The sequence below is a fragment of the Nannobrachium achirus genome, assembly GCF_963921795.1.
Source record: "Nannobrachium achirus genome assembly, chromosome: 14".
NCBI classification, from domain to species: domain Eukaryota; kingdom Metazoa; phylum Chordata; class Actinopteri; order Myctophiformes; family Myctophidae; genus Nannobrachium; species Nannobrachium achirus.
The window spans coordinates 31,812,625-31,835,276 of NC_137821.1; the positions used below are offsets into that span (position 1 = coordinate 31,812,625).

The window sequence follows — 22,652 nt, forward strand, 5'->3', positions numbered from 1 at the left end:
TGGTGAGTGAAAGGGGAACTAGAGAGAGAGACAGAGAGAGACAGAGAGGGGGCGAGAGAGAGAGACAGAGAGCACCTAATCTGATCCCTTGACTGCTGCTGTACATTGACTGAATGAGGACGCAGCCCTCAAACCCAGTCTATCTATCCATCTCTCTACCTCTCTCCGGGCCGGCCCGTCCCTCTCTGTCCTCTTAGGGGAATGATCTGGATGAAAACCAGTCCAGGTGATGAGAGACAAGCTGCGATTCGCTCCATCCCCACGAACGCCTGATGTATTAGCGGGGGCGAGGCAGAATATCCGATTAAACGGCATTAATAGCAGTAGTATAATCAACCTTTATTTCGGTCAGTCGTGCACATACACATGGTTTGAAGTCAAATCTAATCTCATGATTGCAAACTTTTGTTAGACCTAGTTATGATCTGCCATTTGTGAAACTGAGTGAAAGTGAGCCTTCCACCACACTATAGCACTTTTCCTAAACAATCAGTACAATATGTAGGTTTTGTCCATATTTTCTAAACCTACGCATGTTCCAGTTTCAGATTCCAGTTGAAGAAATTGAAGATTGAGGCCTTTTGCTTTTATGAAATATATATGTAAGGTTGCCCGAGCGGCCAGGCTTCAAAAACAGTCTCAGAATTGTCTTTAAGGGTTTCTATTTCACCAAAACACAAATAGCCAAAAATAAGACTGACCAAAAATAAAAAAGAATAGAACAGTGCTGAAAATAACCCTTAGGTGACCACTAACATAACCCAACAGGCAAAGAACTCTCTTCGGGTAAAACCATGATCACAGCTCTCCCTTCAGGGAACGCTCTCTCGTCGTGTATATGCCAACATCAGAACTAACTTGCCTGCCCTGTAGCCTCCCTTTAAATAGGGAGTACCACAGGACACCAAATAGCCTTAGCAATACTTCCATATACTTCCAAATAAACATTCAATAATAACCCACAGCTAGTATGAGTAACTTAACATTCTACACATAAACTTGGGGGAACTTCAAATTAATGACAATTTAACTAAACATTTTACTCTGAAAACAAAAGGAAACACCCCTCTCCTCCACAGCACTTGGCACGTTCCTATTAACTAAGGAACGGCCCCCAGCTGTGCAGGAGAGACAACTAGGGAGCTGACCACACCCCTGATTACCACCACCAATGATTCAATAAACATTAGAACATTAAAATGCATTGAAACACAAGCTTAAGAACACTTGTCCATGAACCAACCATTCACAGTCATTTCCAAAGCCGGCCGGCAAAGTTAATCAAATGGAAAACGCTGTTTTAGTCGGGTGTTTGTACGTGTCCTCAAACATTGTTTCTGTGTATAGGGCACGGGCTGCCCCGTGACAATATATATATTTTTTGGAGAGATGCTTCTGACACATGCTATAGCTAGTTTGACCAATTCAAACACTCTTTAATCTTATCTAATCTAATCTGTCGCTAACACTTCAATTACTCTTTCATCTTTCACGCTCCCTGTGCTTCTGTTAAACAATAAAAAAAAAAAGAAAAGCCAGGGCCATGCATGCGCTAATTATAGCCGATTGAAAATGCACTGTTTTGACACACAGAGCCAAAACCAAGAAGTGGAGAAAAAGGCGTTTCTGTGAAAACAATAAACATGAAACAAATGGAGATCCGGATTCCATTAATTTTACACCAGAAGGAGCTGTTGCCTACCATTTGAGAAATGCAATAAATAAATAGATAATCACAATGTGTCGTTGTGAGCTATTTTCAGTGCACGATACATACATACAGTAGTTAGTATAATACTTGACGTCTGCATCTAGAAATTCTGATATGAAACGCATTTCTGCTCCCGAATCCTTTTTTTAAATCATTTTTAAACTAGATGCTGTGAATGAAATGAATCAATATGGAGCAACTTCATGGCCTATTTCGAGGCCGAGTCAGAAAGTAGTTTTTGATAACACAGAAATACACTGCATCTGCCTGTGGGCTCCAGGTCTGCAGTCTCCCCCTTCTCAAACAGCCAGCAGCTTATATACACTAAGTCCCATGATAACATGTGAGTATATTGCAATTACATTACGTAGGCAAGTACAAACACTGACTGAGACAGTGGTGGAAAATGTACAAAAAATGTTTTACAAACTTTTCAACCTGTCTTCATATAATAGGTCCTCACTAATGTTCATAATAAAATAGCACCATTTTTTTCCTACTCAGTCTGGGTCTCATAGGAGAGCTGTCAAATCCTTCCACCAGTGACATCATCGTTTGACAGATTTTTTTAAACAATATTTTTTTGGGGGGAAAAAATGATTTTTATTATCACGAGAACAATGGCTTCCACTTTAACATTGCAACTTTTCAGGAATAGAAAGTCTGCAGTTTCTATTAGCTTGCATTTCCCATTGATGATGTCACCGGTGGAAGGATTTGACCCACCCACAGCTCTCCTATGAGACCCAGACTGAGTAGAAAAAGATTTTGATATTTTATCATGAACATTAGTGAGGACCTATTATATGAAGATTGGTTGAAAAGTGGTGAAGTCCTCCTTTAAGTAAAAGTATAAATACTGCAATGTAGAAAAAATTCTCTGTTAACTCTCCTACTGCCAGATTATTTATTTATTTATTGGGTCTGGTGCCATCAAAAAGCGGCTTACCTTTGCGACGTTATAGTAGATAGACAGACAGACATTTATTTATTTATTTTTATTTTTTTTGGTTGTGCAATAGTGCACTTTGGTCTGCCAGGCAGCAGAGGGCGGCGTCATGCGAGAATGAATGTGAATTTGCCTGTTATATGTTGAAGAAGAAGAAGACCAGTCACTGGCCACAGAGCCTTACAGCCAGAGGAAATCAACAAGGAAGTGAATTGTTCTCCGTTGATCTAACGCATAATGGATTTTTTACACCATCACCGCGGAAAATGTGTTTATAGTAGACGGCCGCGCGACCCCTCATCAGCTTACAGTCATCAGACGAACGAACCGAACGAGCGCCGTATTGGCGGAGAGGTCTTGCGAAATCGGGCGAACGTGAACGTTCAAAGCGTTGGGAGAGTTAAGCTGCACCTAAACCAAAGTACCTATGAGAGTGGAATCCCCATTCCTCCAATGCATTTCAGTGCGGTTTCATGCTAGTAGAGGATATATGTGTGCGACCTTGCGTTTATGCTGGAGCAGATAAATTCTCCACACAGATTCTGGTTTTCCCCCTCTGTCCAATCGGGTGAGTCGAAGGCGGAATGGGGAGGGTTCTGGAAGTATCTGACAGGCGCGGCACAGGCTTTGGGACAGAATGCGCTCTCCGCGTTTTTAGTCAATTTAAAATGTACTTGAGTAAAAGTACAAAGGTATTGGCATCAAAATGTACTTAAAGTGCCAAAAGTCGAAAGCACTCACTATGCAGAATGCCCCGTTTCACACATACACACTTATGTGTAAAATGTATTAAAATCTTTTGAAAATAGCAGATATATGTCTACTAGAAACTAGTAACTAAAGCTTTCAAATAATCTTAGTGGAGCTGGAGGAAAAGTATAATATTTTCTTCTGAGATATAGTGTAGTAAAGTAAAAGTATAAAAAAATAGAAATTCTCTTCTCTTCTTTTAGGACGAGTGCACAGCGCACACATGTAGTGCTGTATTATGTGTCTGTGTGTATACACATGTAGTGCTGTATTATGTGTCTGTGTACACATAATTGCAGCAAGGAGATGTGACTCTTCTCTGGGAATAGGATCGTCAAGCACAGATGCGTCGCACAGCAATCGCTCCGCAAATGAGTTCACAGCAATCATCGCAAACAAACACTGAATATGTACCGCAATGTTACAAAGCGCCACCGAGTGCCGTCTCTAGCAGCATCAGACGCAGCTCAAGTGCCTGTTTTTTTATTTTATTTCCGGCAGTCAGGGGTGAGTAGTGGGGGAATGGGGGTGATGGGAAGCAGGGCAGCATGCAGTGAGTCATAGCATTAACTCCCAGGCATTCTGAATAATCATTTCAGCACACTCTCTGTCACAGCTGAATCATCAGTTGAGTTGAGTCACATGATGGCACACAGGCGGAATCTTTGCCATTTTTAAGACGATTTTTTTATTGGCATAACAGCTATATGGGGAGAGAAAAATGCCAAAAATAATTGGCAACTCTAAAAAATACGATTTTTTTAAGGTCAATTCAGCCTTTAGCAGACAGTACTGAGAGAGATGCAGGAAAGGGTAGAGAAAGGGTGATGCGGGTCTACGAGCACTAGCACACTAGTGATTGCGCAGTTGTGAACGTCAATTGTATAGCCTTTTTAGGACTAGTTCTTACGTATATGCCTGCCAAGCACATTTCTAATATGCAAACTTTCTAAGGACATAGGAAATCCATCACTTGTACAGTAACTTTGACTTTTATTTGTAGCTGAGCATGCATGTTTCAAGAGCTATAGACTGGACTAGAAATGCTTCTGAACATCATCATAACCAGGGTTTCCGCCACCGTTATATAGGCCGGGCGCCCCGCCCGGTCTGATATCGCCCCCGCCCGGCCAGACGTCCAGGGAAAATGATGCAAAATTCCTCCTAAAAGCGTACAGGCAGGCGACACGGCTCTGGAATGTGTTCAAGAATGTGCATGCATCCTGCCTCGCTGCGCTGTCTATCAGCGCACATTAACACCAGATAGATTTGTGTTACATAGTTGTTATTTTTTATTCTTTTGTGCTGTGCTGTATGGCTGCAGCGTGCAGAGCATACACCATACCCCTTTTTTGCAAAGAGACTTCACGTCGTCGTCATTAGACACACACACACACACACACACACACACACACACACACTTGCAGAGAGAGGGAGAGCTATATTATTAGCCGACATGCTAACAGTGCCGCTATGTGTCCGATGGGACGCGATGCCAGATGAGAACCACAACAAAAAGTTTTCATCATCTTCACCTCCCAGCGAGTCAACAGTTTGCAAATGCGGATCCTACATGCTGCCTGCATTAACATTGGATATGTTTCTTTAGCCTACTTGAACGGGGCAATAGTGTTCCGTTTCTCTCTCTCGCTCTCTCTCTCTGTCCCCCCAGTCCCTCCCGTACGAACGTTGTGCAGTGCAGGCTTGCTGGCGTGTGAGCTTGATGAACACCGCTAATCTACAGGCTCACATTATGCAAAAAAAAGACGTGCATCCGGACGCGATGAGCGCTCAACTGCCTGCAACTAATTCAAAATCGCGCAATGCAACCCGTAAAGCGACATGCCTCATTGTGCGAACATGAAGTGACTGTTATGGAGAAACTAGTCTTTAGCTGTGAGTTTTCTCAATCCCCCAAAACAGGCACAGGAGTAGCGCTAGGTAGAGAGGCGCGTGTGTGTCTTTGTTTTCAAAGAGTCAGAACAAACTCCTGGGCTGGTGATCAACACTGCTTTTCCGACGTTTCCTCCCAACAGCGACACATATCCACACGTTACTGAGCTGCATGTGTGTCCAGCCTGCTTGCAAGTGTTTGTGTGTTAAGATAAACCATCTCCAACTCCGACCGTCTAACTTTGCTCAGCGTTGCCATGTTTTGTTTGTGAGAGAAACAAGCAATCAGGTCTATGCAAATAAAATGTATGTTTTTGTAGTGGAGTAAAGGTACAATATTTGGATCCGAAATTGTGGTGGAGTAGAAGGAATCAAAATACTGAAAACTGGAAATAGACAAGTAAAGTACAAATACCTTGAAAATAATTAAGACACTTCTCTTTACTTCTTTAGGCCAAAAATGATAAATGTTCTCTTATTATTTTGAGGGCAAAAATAAGAATTAATATTAAAAATTAAGTGAATTAATTACTGGAATTAATTAATTAATTATCAAAAAAATTCGGCGCCCGCGCTTTGCGCGGGCGCGAGATCCCCCCCTGGTCAAGACTTTTTCCTGCAGGAAACCCTGATAACTGTCAACAGACAGACTATCCCCTTCTGGGAACAACCTTGGTTATGTCTAAGACCAAAAAAAAAAAAGAAAAGAAAAGAAAAGAAAGACATCTCCGGTTTACTTCCCGTATCTGCGTGAAGTAGGTCGCTGCCTTTTTAAGAGACCGGAAGCATGTTAGTCTATTATTTCCAATGGAAGTGAACTGTGATAGAAAATAATAATGTTCCATGCGGATGAAGGATTGACAAAGTTGTATTTAAAAGTCAAAAGGTTGAGCAGAGTAACAGCATTACAGATCATGAGGAGCCAGGCCTCCTGGCCTTCTCCTGACAGCCCGTTCGGGGCACAAGCAGACAGTTCTTATACTCCATTCTAACAGATCGAGATGCTATTCTAACATGGTCTCATGAGGACATGTACTAAAGATAAGGGCAACATTCAAACAGTTACAGAAATACGGGTTCGCTGAAAAAGTGAACTAGGCATGGGAGGAGACAACTCAGCTGTTTGACAGCTGTAGTTGAGTTGAATTAGCATGTGCACTGTGAAAGCTAGTTGACCAACCACTTCAAATGAGTTTGAATGGAGGGCCAAGCATATACTTGGCGATCTATACATTTCTCCCACCACAGAACATGGACACACGTTCTGAACCATTATTTAGCTTCGTGGTCATTGAACTGAAAATATTGGACCCAATTGTTACAAAGCACACACAATGTTCCCCTGATTTTTACAGAAAAATTGCCTTTTCCAGAGAGACAAATCGGGAGAAAACCAACTTAATTATCGACCATTCTCTGTCCCAGCAACACGCTATAGCGGGATCTAGCACCAGTCAACAGGGCGTAGGATTTCTACCATTTCGCCTCTAGGGGCTCCATTTGGGATGGTCTACCTTCATAAATTAACCATCTTTGGTTATGTGCATCAGGCATATGATACAGACAGTATATATTCGTCCTTGCCTTACCCCTTTTATCCCTAAACTACTTTGCCTACTATTTTGAAAAACGCTTTAAAATAGTTTAACAAGCTGATCTACATTGACACGTTGTGAGGTCGGCTATTTGAAGTATTTTAAAATGTTTTCAAAATAGTACAAAAAAAGTCAAAGAAGTTTAGGGATAAGGGGTAATAAGCATGGACAAAAATAGGGCCCAGAGAGTCTGGTGCTCTCTCTAGCTTGGAATGGGACAGCAATACAGTAGGAGATCTTACAAATCGTCTGGTAGTTTCAGAACAGCAGATGCGCAAACTCTTGTTCATGGAACTCAATCATTCTAAGACTACATAATGAGTTGGTTTCAACAAAAATATTATGCTCAAGCTCTCTTCAAGTTTGATGATCCATTGCCCGAAACATTCTTAGCGTGAAATCAGCATTAGAAGATTTCATAACCCTGCAAGCTATACAATCATCCACACCCTCCCACCTAATTGCTCTTGGCCCCCAAAATCCTTCCCGGAACAATCTATGGTAGAAATCTCCCTCTGATGCCGGGGATTCCCTGGATTTGTTAAGCAAACACACCTCAGATTGGGATCTTTACTAATTTGCAATGCAAATCATCCTCGATCAGTGGACACACCGCGGGAAAGATCTTGGGTTTTAATACTCCGACAAACGACAACAGGGGTAAAGCGGCTGCATCGAGCCGTCTTATCCAAGGTTAGAGATCTATGCCAGCGCTCACCCATGGAGCCGTTATCACCACTTGCCTTCTGTAGATTTAACCCATTTAGAACGGGTACACATTTTGTGTATCATTATATTATGCTTTAACTATTGAAAAATAGCAGATATACAAGCTCACAGCGTGGCACCGAGTGCCGCGCTGCGAGCTTGTAGATCTGCTATTTTTGAAAAATCGTGAAAATTAGAATTTTGACCCGATTCTATAAGTGTCTTTTGAATCTTTCTAAGGTTTTTTGAAAAACCTATGTTTCTATGTCAGCAATCTGGCCAGCCATCGTCAAAGAAAAGGTCCTTTTCACTTAACTGGAGCTCAGTTAGTCTGTTCTTGAAAGACTACTATGTCAGTGGTTCTCAAACCTTTTCACGTGAAGGACCCCCAAAATGATATGTATTTGGCCACGGACCCCATCTCAAAATATCTAGTTCCAGGGACCACCCAGAAGCAAAATTTGAGTTACAAACGTTCGCTTTGAAAATACATATATTCAAAGATTTGCACACATTTCACGACTTTTTTCAAAAATAGCAGATCTACAAGCTCGCAGCGCGGCACTCGGTGCCGCGCTGTGAGCTTGTATATCTGCTATTTTTCACTGGTTAAAGCATTCAATAGTTTTTAGGCCTAAATGGGTTAAAAGGGACCAGGGGCGGACTCGGCCCACAGCTTGCTTTTGGGACCCTTCCAAGCCGTTCACTGGAGCGTGTGTCCGTTCACAGACGTGAGGGTGTTTATAAGTGTGTTTAGAAAAAGGCTTTGGTGATCAACATAGGCATTAATACAGTAGACTGGGAAATATTGTAGTTCTCTTTCTTTTAAATGGAGGGGAGTTTGGACAGCTAGAAACAAGACGCCAAACAAAAAGATGCAAAGGGAAAATGAAGGAGATTTACCTGGAACTCAATCCCATAGTTCTCCCTGCAGAAGTCACGTAGTTTGGGATAGACATGCTCTTTCAACGCAGTCCTCTCCGCTTCGGTGTCTGGAAAATGAGATAAACATAAAGACAATGACTTGAGAAACCTCTTTGTGGATTTTCTTTAGATTTGCATATGACAGACATTGGCAGAGCATTCTAAGACACAATGTTGTGAATGGGAATCCCGATTTCTATGAAAACGAATGGCCTTGACCTTGACAGCGCCAATGTAAAGCTGTTAATCACTATAGCAGCTTCAAGCCGGGACAACATGCTGTAGGCTAATGTCGATTAAACCAGAGGTTCTCAAACTTTTTGGTCTCAAGTCTCCGCTTTAAATAACTTTCATCCAGGGCACCCCCGAATTACATTACAGTAGGTAAATATCGTCCTTGTCAGGTGGAAATCTTGTATGTCCAAGACCCTTCGTTTTGTTTATCATTTTAAAAATGAACTAAACTAGTGAAAATAGCAGATCTACAAGCACACAACGCTTCGCGGTGCGAGGCGTTGTGTGCTTGCAGATCGGCTGTTTTCACTACTTTTGTGCGACAGCCTTGTATGATGAAGCAGGGCTTTACTAAACGTACACACTTGAAAGGTTTCTGCCCGACAGTGACGATATGTAAATCTTCCCCCCTAAGATATAGTAAGTGTTACAAGGAAAGCTTGAGAGAATAGTAGTTTCCATTATGACTGAAAATAACATATCATATTTGCCATTTAACCACTTGAACCCGAGCAGTTCCTATTCTTAAATTCACCCAAAATCTACAAGCTCACAACGTTGTATCACTGATCCACATACATCCTTTCCATTATGTCACTTTGAACTCTAGGGATATCGTGGGAATAGCTCTCAACACGTCACATCATGATGCATTGTGAGCTTGTAGATCTGCTATGCCAAGCATCTCGGATGCTATTCCAACAGTTGGAGAACTCTTGTTGACAGCCTAAGCTCCAGAAGGGGTAATGCTAGAAGTAAAGTACTGTAAGTTCTGCTATTTCCACTATGATTTCTACTACTACTAAAATGTCAACAGACTACTATATACAGAAGAATGGAAACGATTATGCAAAAAGAACTGTGATTATCACAAATAATTGTGGCCATGTGAATATGTAATAACTGTGACAGGCCTACTTTGAACAACAGAGCGTCAGCTAGTGCAGGGGTTTTCAAAGTGGGTGACGGGGCACCCTGGGGTGCCGTGACGGCAGTCCAGGGGTGCCGCGAGATCATTTGATAATATTTGGAATTTATTTGGACACTTGAAGAAATATTTAGTATCATTTTAAACTTAAACTTAAAGTACAAGTTATTTTCAGTCAGTTCTAACCAAAATGGCTATTATCTCAACGTTTTCCTCGCAACATAATCACTAAAATATCATCACTGTCGGGCAGAAACCTTGTATTTCCAAGTTACAAGACCGTCGCACAAAACTAGTGAAAACAGCCGATCTACAAGCACACAACGCCTCGCATCGCGAGGCGTTGTGTGCTTGTAGATCTGCTGTTTTCACTAGTTTAGCACATATTTTAGATGACACATACAAAACGAATGGTTTCCACCGGACAACGAAGATATGCTATAAATATAAGGTGCTGGGAGTGAAAATTATAATGTAGGGGTGCCTCGGATTAAAAAAATATTTATGGGGTGCCCTGAGACAAAAAAGTTTGGGAACCCCTGAGCTAGTGATAGGCAGTGCATAGTGGACTGTCAGAATGCACCCAGAATGTGCATTAATACGTCAGCAGCAGTCATATTGGAGTGTCTGTCAGAATGAGCCACGGCAGTGATGGTCCGCGGCTTGTTGTCGAAGCCCATTTAAATCCCTGTGGATTAAGTTTGTCATGACTGATTTCAGTCATTTTGGATTACATATAGCCTATAGCCCAGGGGTCTTCAACGTTTTCAGGCCGGGGACCCCCAAACTGATGGGGAGATGGAGCAGGGACCCCCTACCACCTCGTAGGGTGGGGGGGTCGGGGCTACGACATATTTTTTATTTTAAGTACAAGTTACAGCAAGCAGGGTGGGCCGTACCACTACCATTTCTAAACATACTTATTAACTGAGAACCAATGTCAATAATATCAACAATCTGTCAATTGCATAGTAATCATGTATTCAAGCTATTCAAAATGGATATAATCATGATTTATTTTTTAACATAAATGTGGAAAATGGCAAAAAAAATAAAAAAAACATTTTTTGAAATATTTTTTTTATTTTTATCAAGCAATAATTTCGCGGACCCCCTGCAGTACCTCCGCGGACCCCCTAGGGGTCGCGGACCCCCTGTTGAAGACCCCTGCTATAGCCTATAAGTCAGCATTTCTCCTATGGAAGCATGTCGAACGCCGAAAATAGCCGATCTACACGCATTGTGAGCTTGTAGATAGCTAGGCCGGTCACAATTATTACATAAATCGTCTAATCGCAATTATTTGAGGTAATCACAATTATTTAGCACAATCGTCATAATCGGTTTACATGTTGAGAAATGGTGATATAGTTTCAAACACTTTCAAAAAGTGAAGCTCACAACGCATCACATCGTTGTGAGCTTGTAGATTGTCTATTTCCACTATAAATGTATAAAGAATAAAATGATTAAATATTTCGGTCATTCCTTTGTATTTTTAGGGTATTTGTCATATCTGCCCTGTGCAACTTCAAAGCCAAACAGAGGTGCAATTTTGATTCATATGCTCCGGTGTTCAGCGACACAAACACAAATAAATTGTTAATCGCAATTATTTGTGTGACAATGAATCGTCACATAAAAAGTCATAATCGTGACAGCCCTACTTGTAGATCGGACATTGCCCGGTTATTATTTAGGTATAAGACTGTAGAGTATTTAAAGTGGTCAAACTAGCATTAGAATACTGTACATGTTCAGAAGCATCTTCCAGAAAACACTCATGACCCCGGATAGATTTCATAAAATCTAAATCTGCAATTTCTCCAACTAGTTGACAGTACAGCAGGGCCAAAACTTTATAATTGTACACATTGTGCTAATCAAACTTTCAAATCGCAAGGTCTCCCCTTAACTCTGACAATGTACAAATGGGTCAATTTAGACCCCCCTAAAGGAACCCACGGAGTCCCTGAAATGCATTTGGAGAACAACTGGTTTAGAAAACACATTCCTAGTGTGGGGGGATAATGTCACACTGTTTCACAAATTGCAAATCAGGCCTACAGTAACAACATTGTATTTTGCTTTAATCCATGAATCCCCCCCTTTTCTCTCTCTCATCCCCCTCTTCTTCACACTCTTCTCCAAATGGTAATGTATTTGGACAGGGCCTCCCTCCTTCTCTAGGGGTTTTGGACCCCTTCCTCCTTAAGGGTGTGGATGGAAGAGAACATGCCCAACAGAGGCCTGCGTGATGAAGGAGCATGAGTCTCATACGCACACACACATGCACTCACACACACACACAAGCGCGCACACACATGCACGCACGCACGCGCGCGCACGCATACACACACACACACACACACACACACACACACACACACACACACACACACACACACACACACACACACACACACACACACACACACACGTGCGTGCTCGCACACACACGTCGGCACAGATAGCCGCCGTCTAGCCCCTAACCAAATCATACCCAGCATGAGTAAAAGAGACCACAAATTTGTTCTGACGTATATCTTACCTCGTCTATCTTTAGTAAGGCTCCGGGGCGACCCGTGACCATACACGAGTCCGCCCGCGGCGAACAGAGCAAAATGTCAAGCAAAATCCTGTGCGGCTATGATCGTGTTCAAGAGAGGCGAATGACAGACTGTGCAATCTCACAGACTCGTCTCCATTGCCAGAACGGCGGTCAGTGATTCGCTAAATGTCAGAGAAGAGGGGGCTTTGAGTGTAGCTTTGATTTTGCAGACCAGAAGCCAGTAATAGTTTGGCAAGTTGCTCTCTGCAACTGCTGCCCTTTATCGGAAAAGGCTGATCTACAGGCTCTCAACGCCTCGCAGCGCGAGGCGTTAAAAGCTTGTAGATCTGCTGTTTTTGGCTAACATTCTCCTCGGAATAGGGATGCGAGGGTTCAAGTTGTTAATTTAAAATAATTATCCTATCGCACAAGGATTTGGCGGCCCCCCTGTAGTAACTCTAAGGACCCCCTGTTGAAGGCCCCTGCTGTAGGTAAAGAAGTTCATTCCTCAAAAACCTTTCCTTTTTTTTAAAGAACCGTTCCAAGGCAGCACACAAGTGACTACCCCAGCGGGAAAACAAAACACCAAAACAGTCAGGCAAAAGTGAGGGGGATCATGAAATCAACCCCACGGCAGTAACGCGGCCGGCCACCCCAGACTTCCCTTTCCCTGGCCACGTTAGACAGCTCTGACTGGGGGATCCCGAGGCGTTCCCAGGGCTGCATGCCGCTAACCCACACCACCTGGTATTCTGTCTGTCCCCATGGTCTACTTCCCAGACACAGCTGAATCATCGTTGATGCCAGGTCTGCTTATTATAAGGACTTAAACTAATAAATAGCATATCTACAAGCTCACAGCGCGTCGCATCGTAACATGTTGTGAGCATTTAGATTCCGGCGTCGCAGCCGAGCTGAGTGTGATCTACAAGCTCACACCGGTTGCATCTGCGACGTGATGTGAGCTTGTATGTCAGCTGTTCTCTAAACGCTTACCGGATGTGTCCCACACACAGTTCTACAGTAAATTCCCACAGAAACAGATGGATAGTCTCTTCTTTTGGGCTTGTTTCATAGACCTGCTCATTTCTCTCGAAACATTGCTATTCGACCACCTAAACCTAACCTAAAAAAGTTAAAAAAGTTGATGATTCATCACTTTTCACCGTTTTCTGGGTCTGAATTTTTGAATATACAAATGGCCATAACTTTCTTTCGCAATGTTTCTGGCAGAGCAGGCCTCTCATTCTGTGGACCTTAATGACCAATCTAATAGATAAAACTGAAATAAAAAGTACGGCAGAAAATCACAGGTCATCTCACATCCTGTAGGGGTGGGTCCCTGACTATGGTGAAATGCTAACCTTCCGACGCTGGTGAAATGCTAACCTGGTTTCGGCATGGGGATGTTTCTGAATGGAAACCCACCCCCCAGTGCGGAGCATGCCTTGAAACCCTCCCTGGGGACTACATTGCCATGCAGCTGCACACACGTTTTGCACTTGGGAATGTGGAAAGGTATACCCACATTCAAGCTTTTTCTTTACTCTTCCTTTGTCTCAAATGTGACCTGACAGATAGAAGTGCTGGACTGAGAACCGCTTGTCTGTATTGTGCTCATAACGCCAAGTTGCCACTTTTTTATGGGCTTATGATGAAGTATGGCAGCTTGACCCTTATGGGGCAAATATGTATAGTGTGTGTGTGTGGGTGCAGGGGCATCACACCAAATTCTGGGCCCTGGGTACAAGGCTTCACTGCGGGCCTCCCATGAATGTTCTTCATAGGGGGAGGGGGTTTAACCCATTTAGACTGGGAACACATTATTACGCATTATTTTGTGCTTTAACTATTGACAAATAGCAGATATACAAGCTCACAGAGCGGCACTGAGTGTCTTTGAATATTTCAAATCCTTCATATTTTTTTTTTCTTTTTTTTGTTGTTGAAAAAGCTATGTTTCTATGTCAGTGGTGCTCAAACTATTTCATGTGAAGGACCCCCAAAATGATATGTATTTGGCCACGGACCCCCATCTCAAAATATTTAGTTCCAAGGTTCCCAGAAGCAAAATTTTTGTTTCAAATGTTCGCTTAAAAAATACATATATTCAAAGATTTGCACACATTTTCACGACTTTTCAAAAATAGCAGATCTCTGTGCCGCGCTGTGAGCTTGTATATCTGCTGTTTTTCAATAGCTAAAGTATATAATAATTAAGACCCCTCCACCTTGGGCCCTAGTAACTCAGTCCCACTTTCCCCCCCCCCTTGTGACACCCGTGTGTGTGTGTGTGTGTGTGTGTGTGTGTGTGTGTGTGTGTGTTTGTGTGTGTGTGTGTGTGTGTGTGTGTGTGTGTGTGTGTGTGTGTGTGTGTGTGTGTGTGTGTGTGTGTGTGTGTGTGTGTGTGTGTGTGTGTGTGTGTGTGTGTGTGTGTGTGTGTGTGTGTGTGTGTGTGTGTGTGTGTGTGTGTGTGTGTGTGTGTACGCACACGTGTGCGTATCCACACCTATGTGCCCAGGGGGCACTGGCTTCTCATTTCCTTGGATCTCTCTCTCTCCATCGTTCTCTTCTCTCTTTTCCTGTCTTGTTTATTTCAATCTGACAGACCAATCTCTGTCTTCCATCAGTTACTATCAGTCTTTTCTGCTCTGTCGCTCTCCTTCCCCCCCTCCATCCCACCCGCCCCTTTCGGGAAATCAAGGACACTCAATTGAACATAGAGATATAGCTCTCTCTTACTATCATCTCCACTTGTCTGTGTTGTAGACCTGAACCTCGGCCGAAATAAGCAAAAAAAACTAAATTCAACGGCTGTTGAAGTATGGAAAAGGGGGAAAAAATAAGGGCAGTAATATATTTAAAGGGATATTTCACTTTCAAAAAAACCTTTTGTCATTTTATCGTCTAATCAGGCTCTTGGGAACACCCTGGACAGTTTTTGAATTTCTTCATTCAGTATTTAGATATTTGATCATTAATTCCCCCCCCCCTTCCAGGACCTTCCTATACAAACCCATTATAACTTCAAACTCCATTTTAACCATGATAGATTCAATGAAAACAACTGTCCTTTTTTCTGCTGACTCCTGACACCCTCCGAATATGTGAGCAGGCCATGTTTTTTTTTTATATAATTTTTTTCATTTACTTTTTATAATCTTTTATTATATTTAACAATTTTAATTTCCCCAAAAGATTAATAGAAATCAATGAAACATTTTATTGAAGAAACACGGCCTGCTCACTTATTGGGAGGGTGTCAGGAGTCACCAGAAAAAAGGACGGTTGTTTTCATTGAATTTGCTAAAAATAGCCGATCTACTAGCTCACAACGCCTCGGTGGCTAAAGTTCTCAGAATATGGACGCAAGGGTTCAAGTGGTTAATATAAAAAAGAAGACAAAAAAAGTTTCTATCACACAATGATTTGGAGGACCTCCTGTAGTAACTCTGAGGACCCCCTAGGGGAGCTTACAGTATATATGCCTGCCTATTTCTGAATGCACAAAGAAGTCTAAAATATGATTAAAGTGGTTAGCATGATTGTGACACTGTGTTAACTAATTTTGCTGGGGACCCCCTGGAACCCCTGTAGGGGGTCCCCGCCCCGGACTCCACTTTGTGAACCATTGCACTACGGGCACGTTCCACTTAGTTCACTGCATCCCTCCTCCACGCTCGTGCTCTGCTGCTTGCTGCACATCAACCATCACATCTGCGCTGCCTGGAACGCCCCCGGCCTAAAAACCCATCTTCCTCCCTGCACTTGGTTTAGCAGATCGATTCGGGGAGACCTCGAGCGGGCAAAACTTTGGCCGCTGTGGAGTTCAGTTCAGCCATCCACATAGAAAGCAGATGTTGTGGCATTTTACCAGAGTGCAGACAAGAGAGACATACGCTTTCATATCGTCTTTGTCATTTGGAAACCTTGTATGTCCAAAAGCGTTCGTTTTATATCTATCATTTAAAAAATAAACTAAACTAGTGAAAACAGCCGATCTACAAGCACACTGTGCTTGAAGATCTGCTGTTTTCACTAGTTTTGTGCGACGGCCTTGTATGATGAAGCAGGGCTTTACTTTGCGAACAAGCATACAAATTTGAAACTTGGAGATACAAGGTTTCTGCCCGACAGCGACGACATGATTGCCATTGAATGCACATGGGAGAGGAAAAAAATACACAAGTTGCTTGTGCCAACAACAGATTATATCGTCTCTGTCAGGTGGAAACCTCATAAAGTCCAAAACTGTTACTTTTCAGGATACAGATTAAAAAATGGTAGATCTGCAAGTACGAAACGCGTCTCGCAAAGTGACTCGTTTTGAGCTTGTTCTGCTACTTTTGATGCTTTTGTGTGAAGCTGTTGTATGATCAGGTGAGCCATTAATTTGCGACATTGGGGCGGCAGTGGCTCAGGGGTAGAGCGGCCGGATGGGAACCGCGAGGCTCCCAGTTCGATCCGGGGCTCCCCCAGAGTTACTGTAGTGTCGAAGTGTCCTTGAGCAAGACTCTTGTGCAGGTTGGTGCCTTGCATGGTTTCCTCCACCATCGGTATATGAATGTGCGTGTGAATGGGTGAATGTAATCTATGTGAAGCGCTTTGGATAAAAGCGCTATAGGCTATAAATACACCATTTACGACAAAATAAATTATATTAATACTTGGGATGCAAAAAAACGTCCAGGAACGTGATAAGGATTACCGCGGTACAGTGCCATGGCCCCGTTATCACGTCCAGGGACATGTTAACTCTCTCCCAGCCATTTACAATAGGCTTGTGCGCCTATACTGCCAGGAATTTTATTAATTTCCAAGTTAGCTTTAATCTAACCCAACAGGGATCATATTGTTGTTGAATGTAGTACTAGTACTATCCACTAGAGTGTGCCCAACGATAATCTCCTAGAGTCTGGACTAGCGAGTGGACAGCAGTAGACCCATAATGGCGGCGCCCATTGGCGGCCATTATGTCTCCCGGTCCGCCGAACGGGAGCTATAAAACACGATCCGAACGTCGTGCGCACGCCATTTACACTCGTTTTTGCTCTTGAGTGACCAATCTGTCAGTCCAGCCATTTTTTTCCGAATGAAAATCGGTCTAAAAATGGTAAAGTTTGATAAGAAAAACGTCAACATTCAATGCTGTAAAAAGGCCCATTCTATGTTATGGCCGAACGACTTCCGGGTTACGTCATCGATGATGTCACTTCCTTCGAATATGTAACTTTAGACTAAAATTAAGCTAGAAAGGTCATTTATAGCTCAAAAAATGTCAAAAAAATACCAAAATGACCAGAAAATGATCCCCAAGGCGACGTTGGGCGATCTGGCTGCCTCACCCTCCTCAAAATGGCGACGTTTGGCGATTTGGCTGTGAACTAGTTAACTGGTTACCATAGTAAGCGAAAAAACTTCATATCCCATGATGCATCTTGAAAGCTGCTGCTGCCGACTTCCCCTTCCTCATTCACATCCATCAGGTAAAAACAATAGAAAAGATACATGGCAGTTAATCTACATTAGTTATGGCAAAACTATGGCAGCCCAAGTGTTAAAATAACGGAGATACGTGGTTTCTGCCTGACAACAGATTATACTGTATACTGATGCTGCACACAACATGGAGATGAACTGTAGTGTACAGGAACAGATGGTGAGGCTTGCGCTGGTTAGACATGTAATTAGCGTGCCCTTTGAATTTCTGTACTTTTTTTTTTTTTACGGCATTAACCTAATTCGTATTTAATAAAGTAGCAGCATCGGTAGCTACCCGATATGTTCAGATATCACCAGGCTTCATCCTTAATTATGAGTATTGTCTGCATCACAAGGGGGGGGGGGGGGGGGGGGGACTGGGTTACTAGGGCCCAAGGTGGAGGGGCCTTAATTATTTTATACTTTAGCTATTGAAAAATAGCAGATAAATAGCATATAAGCTCACAGCGCAGCACCGAGTGCCGCGCTGCAAGCTTGTAGATCGGCTATTTTTGAAGTCGTGAAAATGTGTGAAAATCTTTGAATATGTATTTTTTAAGCAAACATTTGTAACTCAAATTTTGCTTCTGGGGGTCCCTGGAACTAAATGTTTGGAGATGTGGGTCCGTGGCCAAATACATATCGTTTTTCACATGAAAAGGTTTGAGCTCCACTGACATAGAAACATAGGTTTTTCGAAATAGATTAGAAGGATTTTGAATACACATATAGAATCGGGTCAAAATATTCAAAGACTTGCACACATTTTCATGATTTGTCAAAAAATAGCAGATCTACAAGCTTGTATATCTGCTATTCTTTTATAGTTAAAGCATAAAATAATGCGTAATAATGTGTACCCGGTCTAAACGTGTTAATTATGAGTATTGTCGGCATATATTGGCTGAACCCTTGCTGTGCGCATGCAACAGAATATCGCCTCATGTTAACGCCAGCTGTTGTCCACATTAGCTTGTGGATGGAGTTGCTGCTGTTACTTATGACTGATTATTGGCTAATTGCTTGATCTAACTGTACTGTAGGCGCATGCACGGGATATAGAGAAGTGGGAAATACTGTATGGCACGATGAAAAGCAGTACATGGGAGTGTACTTCATCAAACCACTCAAACTGGGAAAGGAGCATGAGGGTAAATGGTGAATTCGTCAGAACAAGGTCCCGTGAGTTTTGGAGTGCTGTGAAGCACCATAGGGCCCTATAAAAAGCTCTCTCACACCGAGACAGGTACTGGAGAGAGGATGAATTAAGTGCTCCAGCCCAGTGGTTCACAACGTGGGGTCTGAGAACCTCCAGGGGTCCTTGGTGGGGTTCCAGGGGGTCCCCAGAAAAATGTGTTAATACAGCATCACAATCATTTTAACCACTTGATTGTGTCTTATTGTTGTATACGTTGGCTAATAAAAAAAATAGCAGAAGTACAAGCTCACAGTGCATCACTTGCTATTTTAGACATTTGGGGGGGGGGAAAAAGTATCTGAATATGTCTTATTCTTTTACACAAATCTTATCTTCTGGGGGGGAGGTCCCTGGTACAAATTATTTTTAGATGGGGGGGGTCCACGGCCAAATATATATGATTTTGGGGGTTCCTTGGCATGAAAGGGTTTGGGAACCACTGCTTCTCTATAGCCAGACCAGGCACATTGCTTGGTGAGCCTCCGGTCCCTCGCTCTCTCCCTCTCTACACACCCAGAGGGAATGATGAGGAGGAAAGGGGTGCTGAGGAGGCACATGGACCTGGTCTTTTGCACGGTTCATAAACCTGCCTGCCATGCTGCAGAGGGACAGGGTTCTGAGCCAACTCCCAGCGCTCGCTCTATGGCCACGGAGAGCTGATCTATTTAAAACGAGTCACCATTGTCGCCGCCGTCTCGACCTCCCATCCCTACCCCCAATCCTTCTGTCCCTCCATCTCCCTCTCCCTCATTCTCTGTCTCTCTCTCTCTGTCTCTCTCTATCTATCTCTGGCTCAGCCAGGTGAGATTGAATTGAAGAAAGGCTCGGCGGCTGTGAAATTCTCTTCGGGACTTTATGGATTTTTACTGTTAAGTGGTGGGGACATGATTGACGACGAGCCCCAAAAACCTAAATGTGAGGGGATGACAGAGAGCGATTACAGAGAGAGGAAAAGGAGAAAGACCTTTTGAAACGGAGGGGAAAGGGGACGCTTGGAGGGAAGAATCCATCGCGCAAAATTCCTCTCGTGAAATCCGAAAGGCTCAAAATCTACAATTTTCCACCAACAAAAGATTTAAAAAAAAACGAATAAATGAAGGAATGGGAAATGAAAGGTCAGGTATTCTAGTCTTAGCGGTGGTGATGTAGCCAGGATTGAGGAGATGCATCTCGGAGCATGCAGGAGAGGAGATTACTTTATGCACATACGGCTCCCCATGGACCCTGTGAGCTCGTATCAACCTTAAAGAGCTTAAGTGATAGGTTGCATACTGATAGCTGTATATAGCGCATCACGCAGACTACTATACAGCCCCTGAGGTGTACAACGCTATGATGAGGTAATAGAGTTGTCTCAATATGGTGGTTAGATACATACACAGACACACACACACACTCACACGTGCTAGTACAGTCAGACACTCGCACGCACATGTGCAGTCACATGCTCACGCGCACACACATACTCTCACACACACACGTACACACAGTGACTGACAGGTAAATTGCACAAAGATGTCGTACACAGCTGGACTGCAGTATAGGCTTCTCCCGAGCGTGTTGATGCCGTCAAGTCTATTGACAGGACGGAATCGCAGTGTTTTTAATTTATCCACTCTGGAGAAACACATATCGTCGTTGTCGGGTGGAAACCTTGTATCTCCAAGACCGTTCGTTTTGTATTTATCATTTTAAATGAACTAAACTAGTGAAAATAGATCTACAAGCACATAGATCTACAAGCACATAGATCACATAGATCTACAAGCACATAGATCTACAAGCACACAACGCCTCGCACCGCGAGGCGTTGTGTGCTTGTAGATCGGCTGTTTTCACTACTTTTGTGCGACAGCCTTGTACGATGAAGCAAGGCTTTACTTGGTGAAAAAAACGTACAAACTTGAAACTTGGAGATACGAGGTTTCTGCCCGACAGTGACGATATATAGGCCTACACAACACACGCAGTGATCCCAACTAGGCCAAGAATCGGGGTGATTCATTAATATTGTGGTACGAACATGTGACTCATCTTCAAATCTTGGCGACGTTGGAACAGTTCAACGTACTCCCGAGCCTCCTGCTGTCATAATATCCTCATAAGCCTCCTGCCATCATAATATCCACATGAAAACATGTTCACCTTACCACCCCGTTTCATGCAACAAAATATCCCCTCATGTTAACGCCAGCTGTTGTCCACATTAGCTTGTGTTTGGAGTCGCTGCTGTTACTTATGACTGATTATTGGCTAATTGCTTGATTTAACCGTAGGCATATAGGGTTGCCAACTCCCAGAGTTTCAAATAAGGGACACCTCCCGGCCACGGCCCAAATTTGCATTGAAAACTGCATTTTGGCACAGTTATGCCTAGAACAGACAATACAAACACAACATGGCTTACATATATCTGCATTAGGCTACTAGGCCTACATCACAACTAACATGGTTGTAACAAGTTCTATTCTATTCAGACCATAATCACAATTTGTGATTGTGTCCTTGCGATTCACAATGACATGAAATGCAATTCCAATGTAAAACTGCAAAAGTAAATAAAATGCTTTGGAAAATGGTTTGAAATATTGTTGAGTAGGCTATAAATGATTTGAACCTCCTAAATGTTCCCTTCAGCTTATTAACCTTTTTTGCACCAAGTACCTCATAAAATGCTCTCCAAGTACCACCATAACTGATATACAGCATATGGTGATGCTAGTGCTACACATAGGCCTACCCTATCCCCGCGATGCTACATCTAACCTAACCCATCCTTTCCAGCTATGCACAGGAGGCAAAATAATATATAAGAATATAAGAATATTACATTTTTCACTCAGCCAAAGTCATGTTGTACAAAATGTTAACAATAAAAGTGTAATTTCTTGCAATTCTCACATGACAGACACAGACAGGCAGACAGGTTTCAACAAACAGTAGCATCCACATGACGCAGGGGTGGGCAATTATTCTTTCCATGGGGCCACATGAACAACAGAAAATATTGTGGAGGGCCGGGCCAAAAGGCAGTGCTCTCTGCAAGATGTGCTCCTCGCAAACTAAACACACGGCTTTACCTCCAACTTCAGTAAATAAATACTTAGCTTGATGTGTGACCAGTTTGACCACCTGCTTGTTATTGAGACAACATCCAATGATCACGCACATGTGCTGCTGATGTACGCATTGCGTCCATATGTACATGAATAAAACTTCAAAATAAAAGAAATGCAGCTTTAGTCCATGCATGAGGTAAAATTACAAAAATGTGTTTATTTTGTAATTTGCCATTAAGCCGGTCAGAGTGAACCAAAGGGCAGCATACGGCCCCCGGGCCGCACAATGCCCAGGTCTGACATGACGTGTTTGTTCACGTTGAACCCTGACAACAATGACATTCGCCAAACAGCTGATCTACAACAGTGGTTCTCAACCTGTGGGTGGGGACCCCAGCAGACTTTGAATATATAATTTTAAAAGTGAACATTTGCAACTCAAATATTTGCTTCCGGGTGGTCCCAGGAACAACATATTTTGAGATGGGGGGGGGTCCACGGCCAAATGCATGTAATTTTGGGGGTCCTTGACATGAAAAGGACCACTGATTTAGAAGAAGGATTTAGAATACATGGTCTAAACATGGAGATGTGGAGAACACTATATATGGAGATAGTCCAGTCCATCATGTCATATGGGACTACCGTCATAGACAGTAGCCATTGTTAGG

At 42.9% G+C, this 22,652-nt stretch overlaps 1 protein-coding gene across 1 annotated transcript in view; it reads right to left on the bottom strand.

The window, feature by feature from the left end:
- Positions 1 to 22,652, bottom strand: part of nwd2 (NACHT and WD repeat domain containing 2) — a gene marked incomplete at both ends in the record, with an annotated part of 95,879 nt that overhangs the window by 61,646 nt on the left and 11,581 nt on the right. Inside the window, one exon of the mRNA XM_080742032.1 lies at positions 8,510 to 8,598. Coding sequence (XP_080598158.1) covers positions 8,510 to 8,598 — 89 coding nt within the window. The remainder of the gene's footprint in view (positions 1 to 8,509; positions 8,599 to 22,652) is intronic.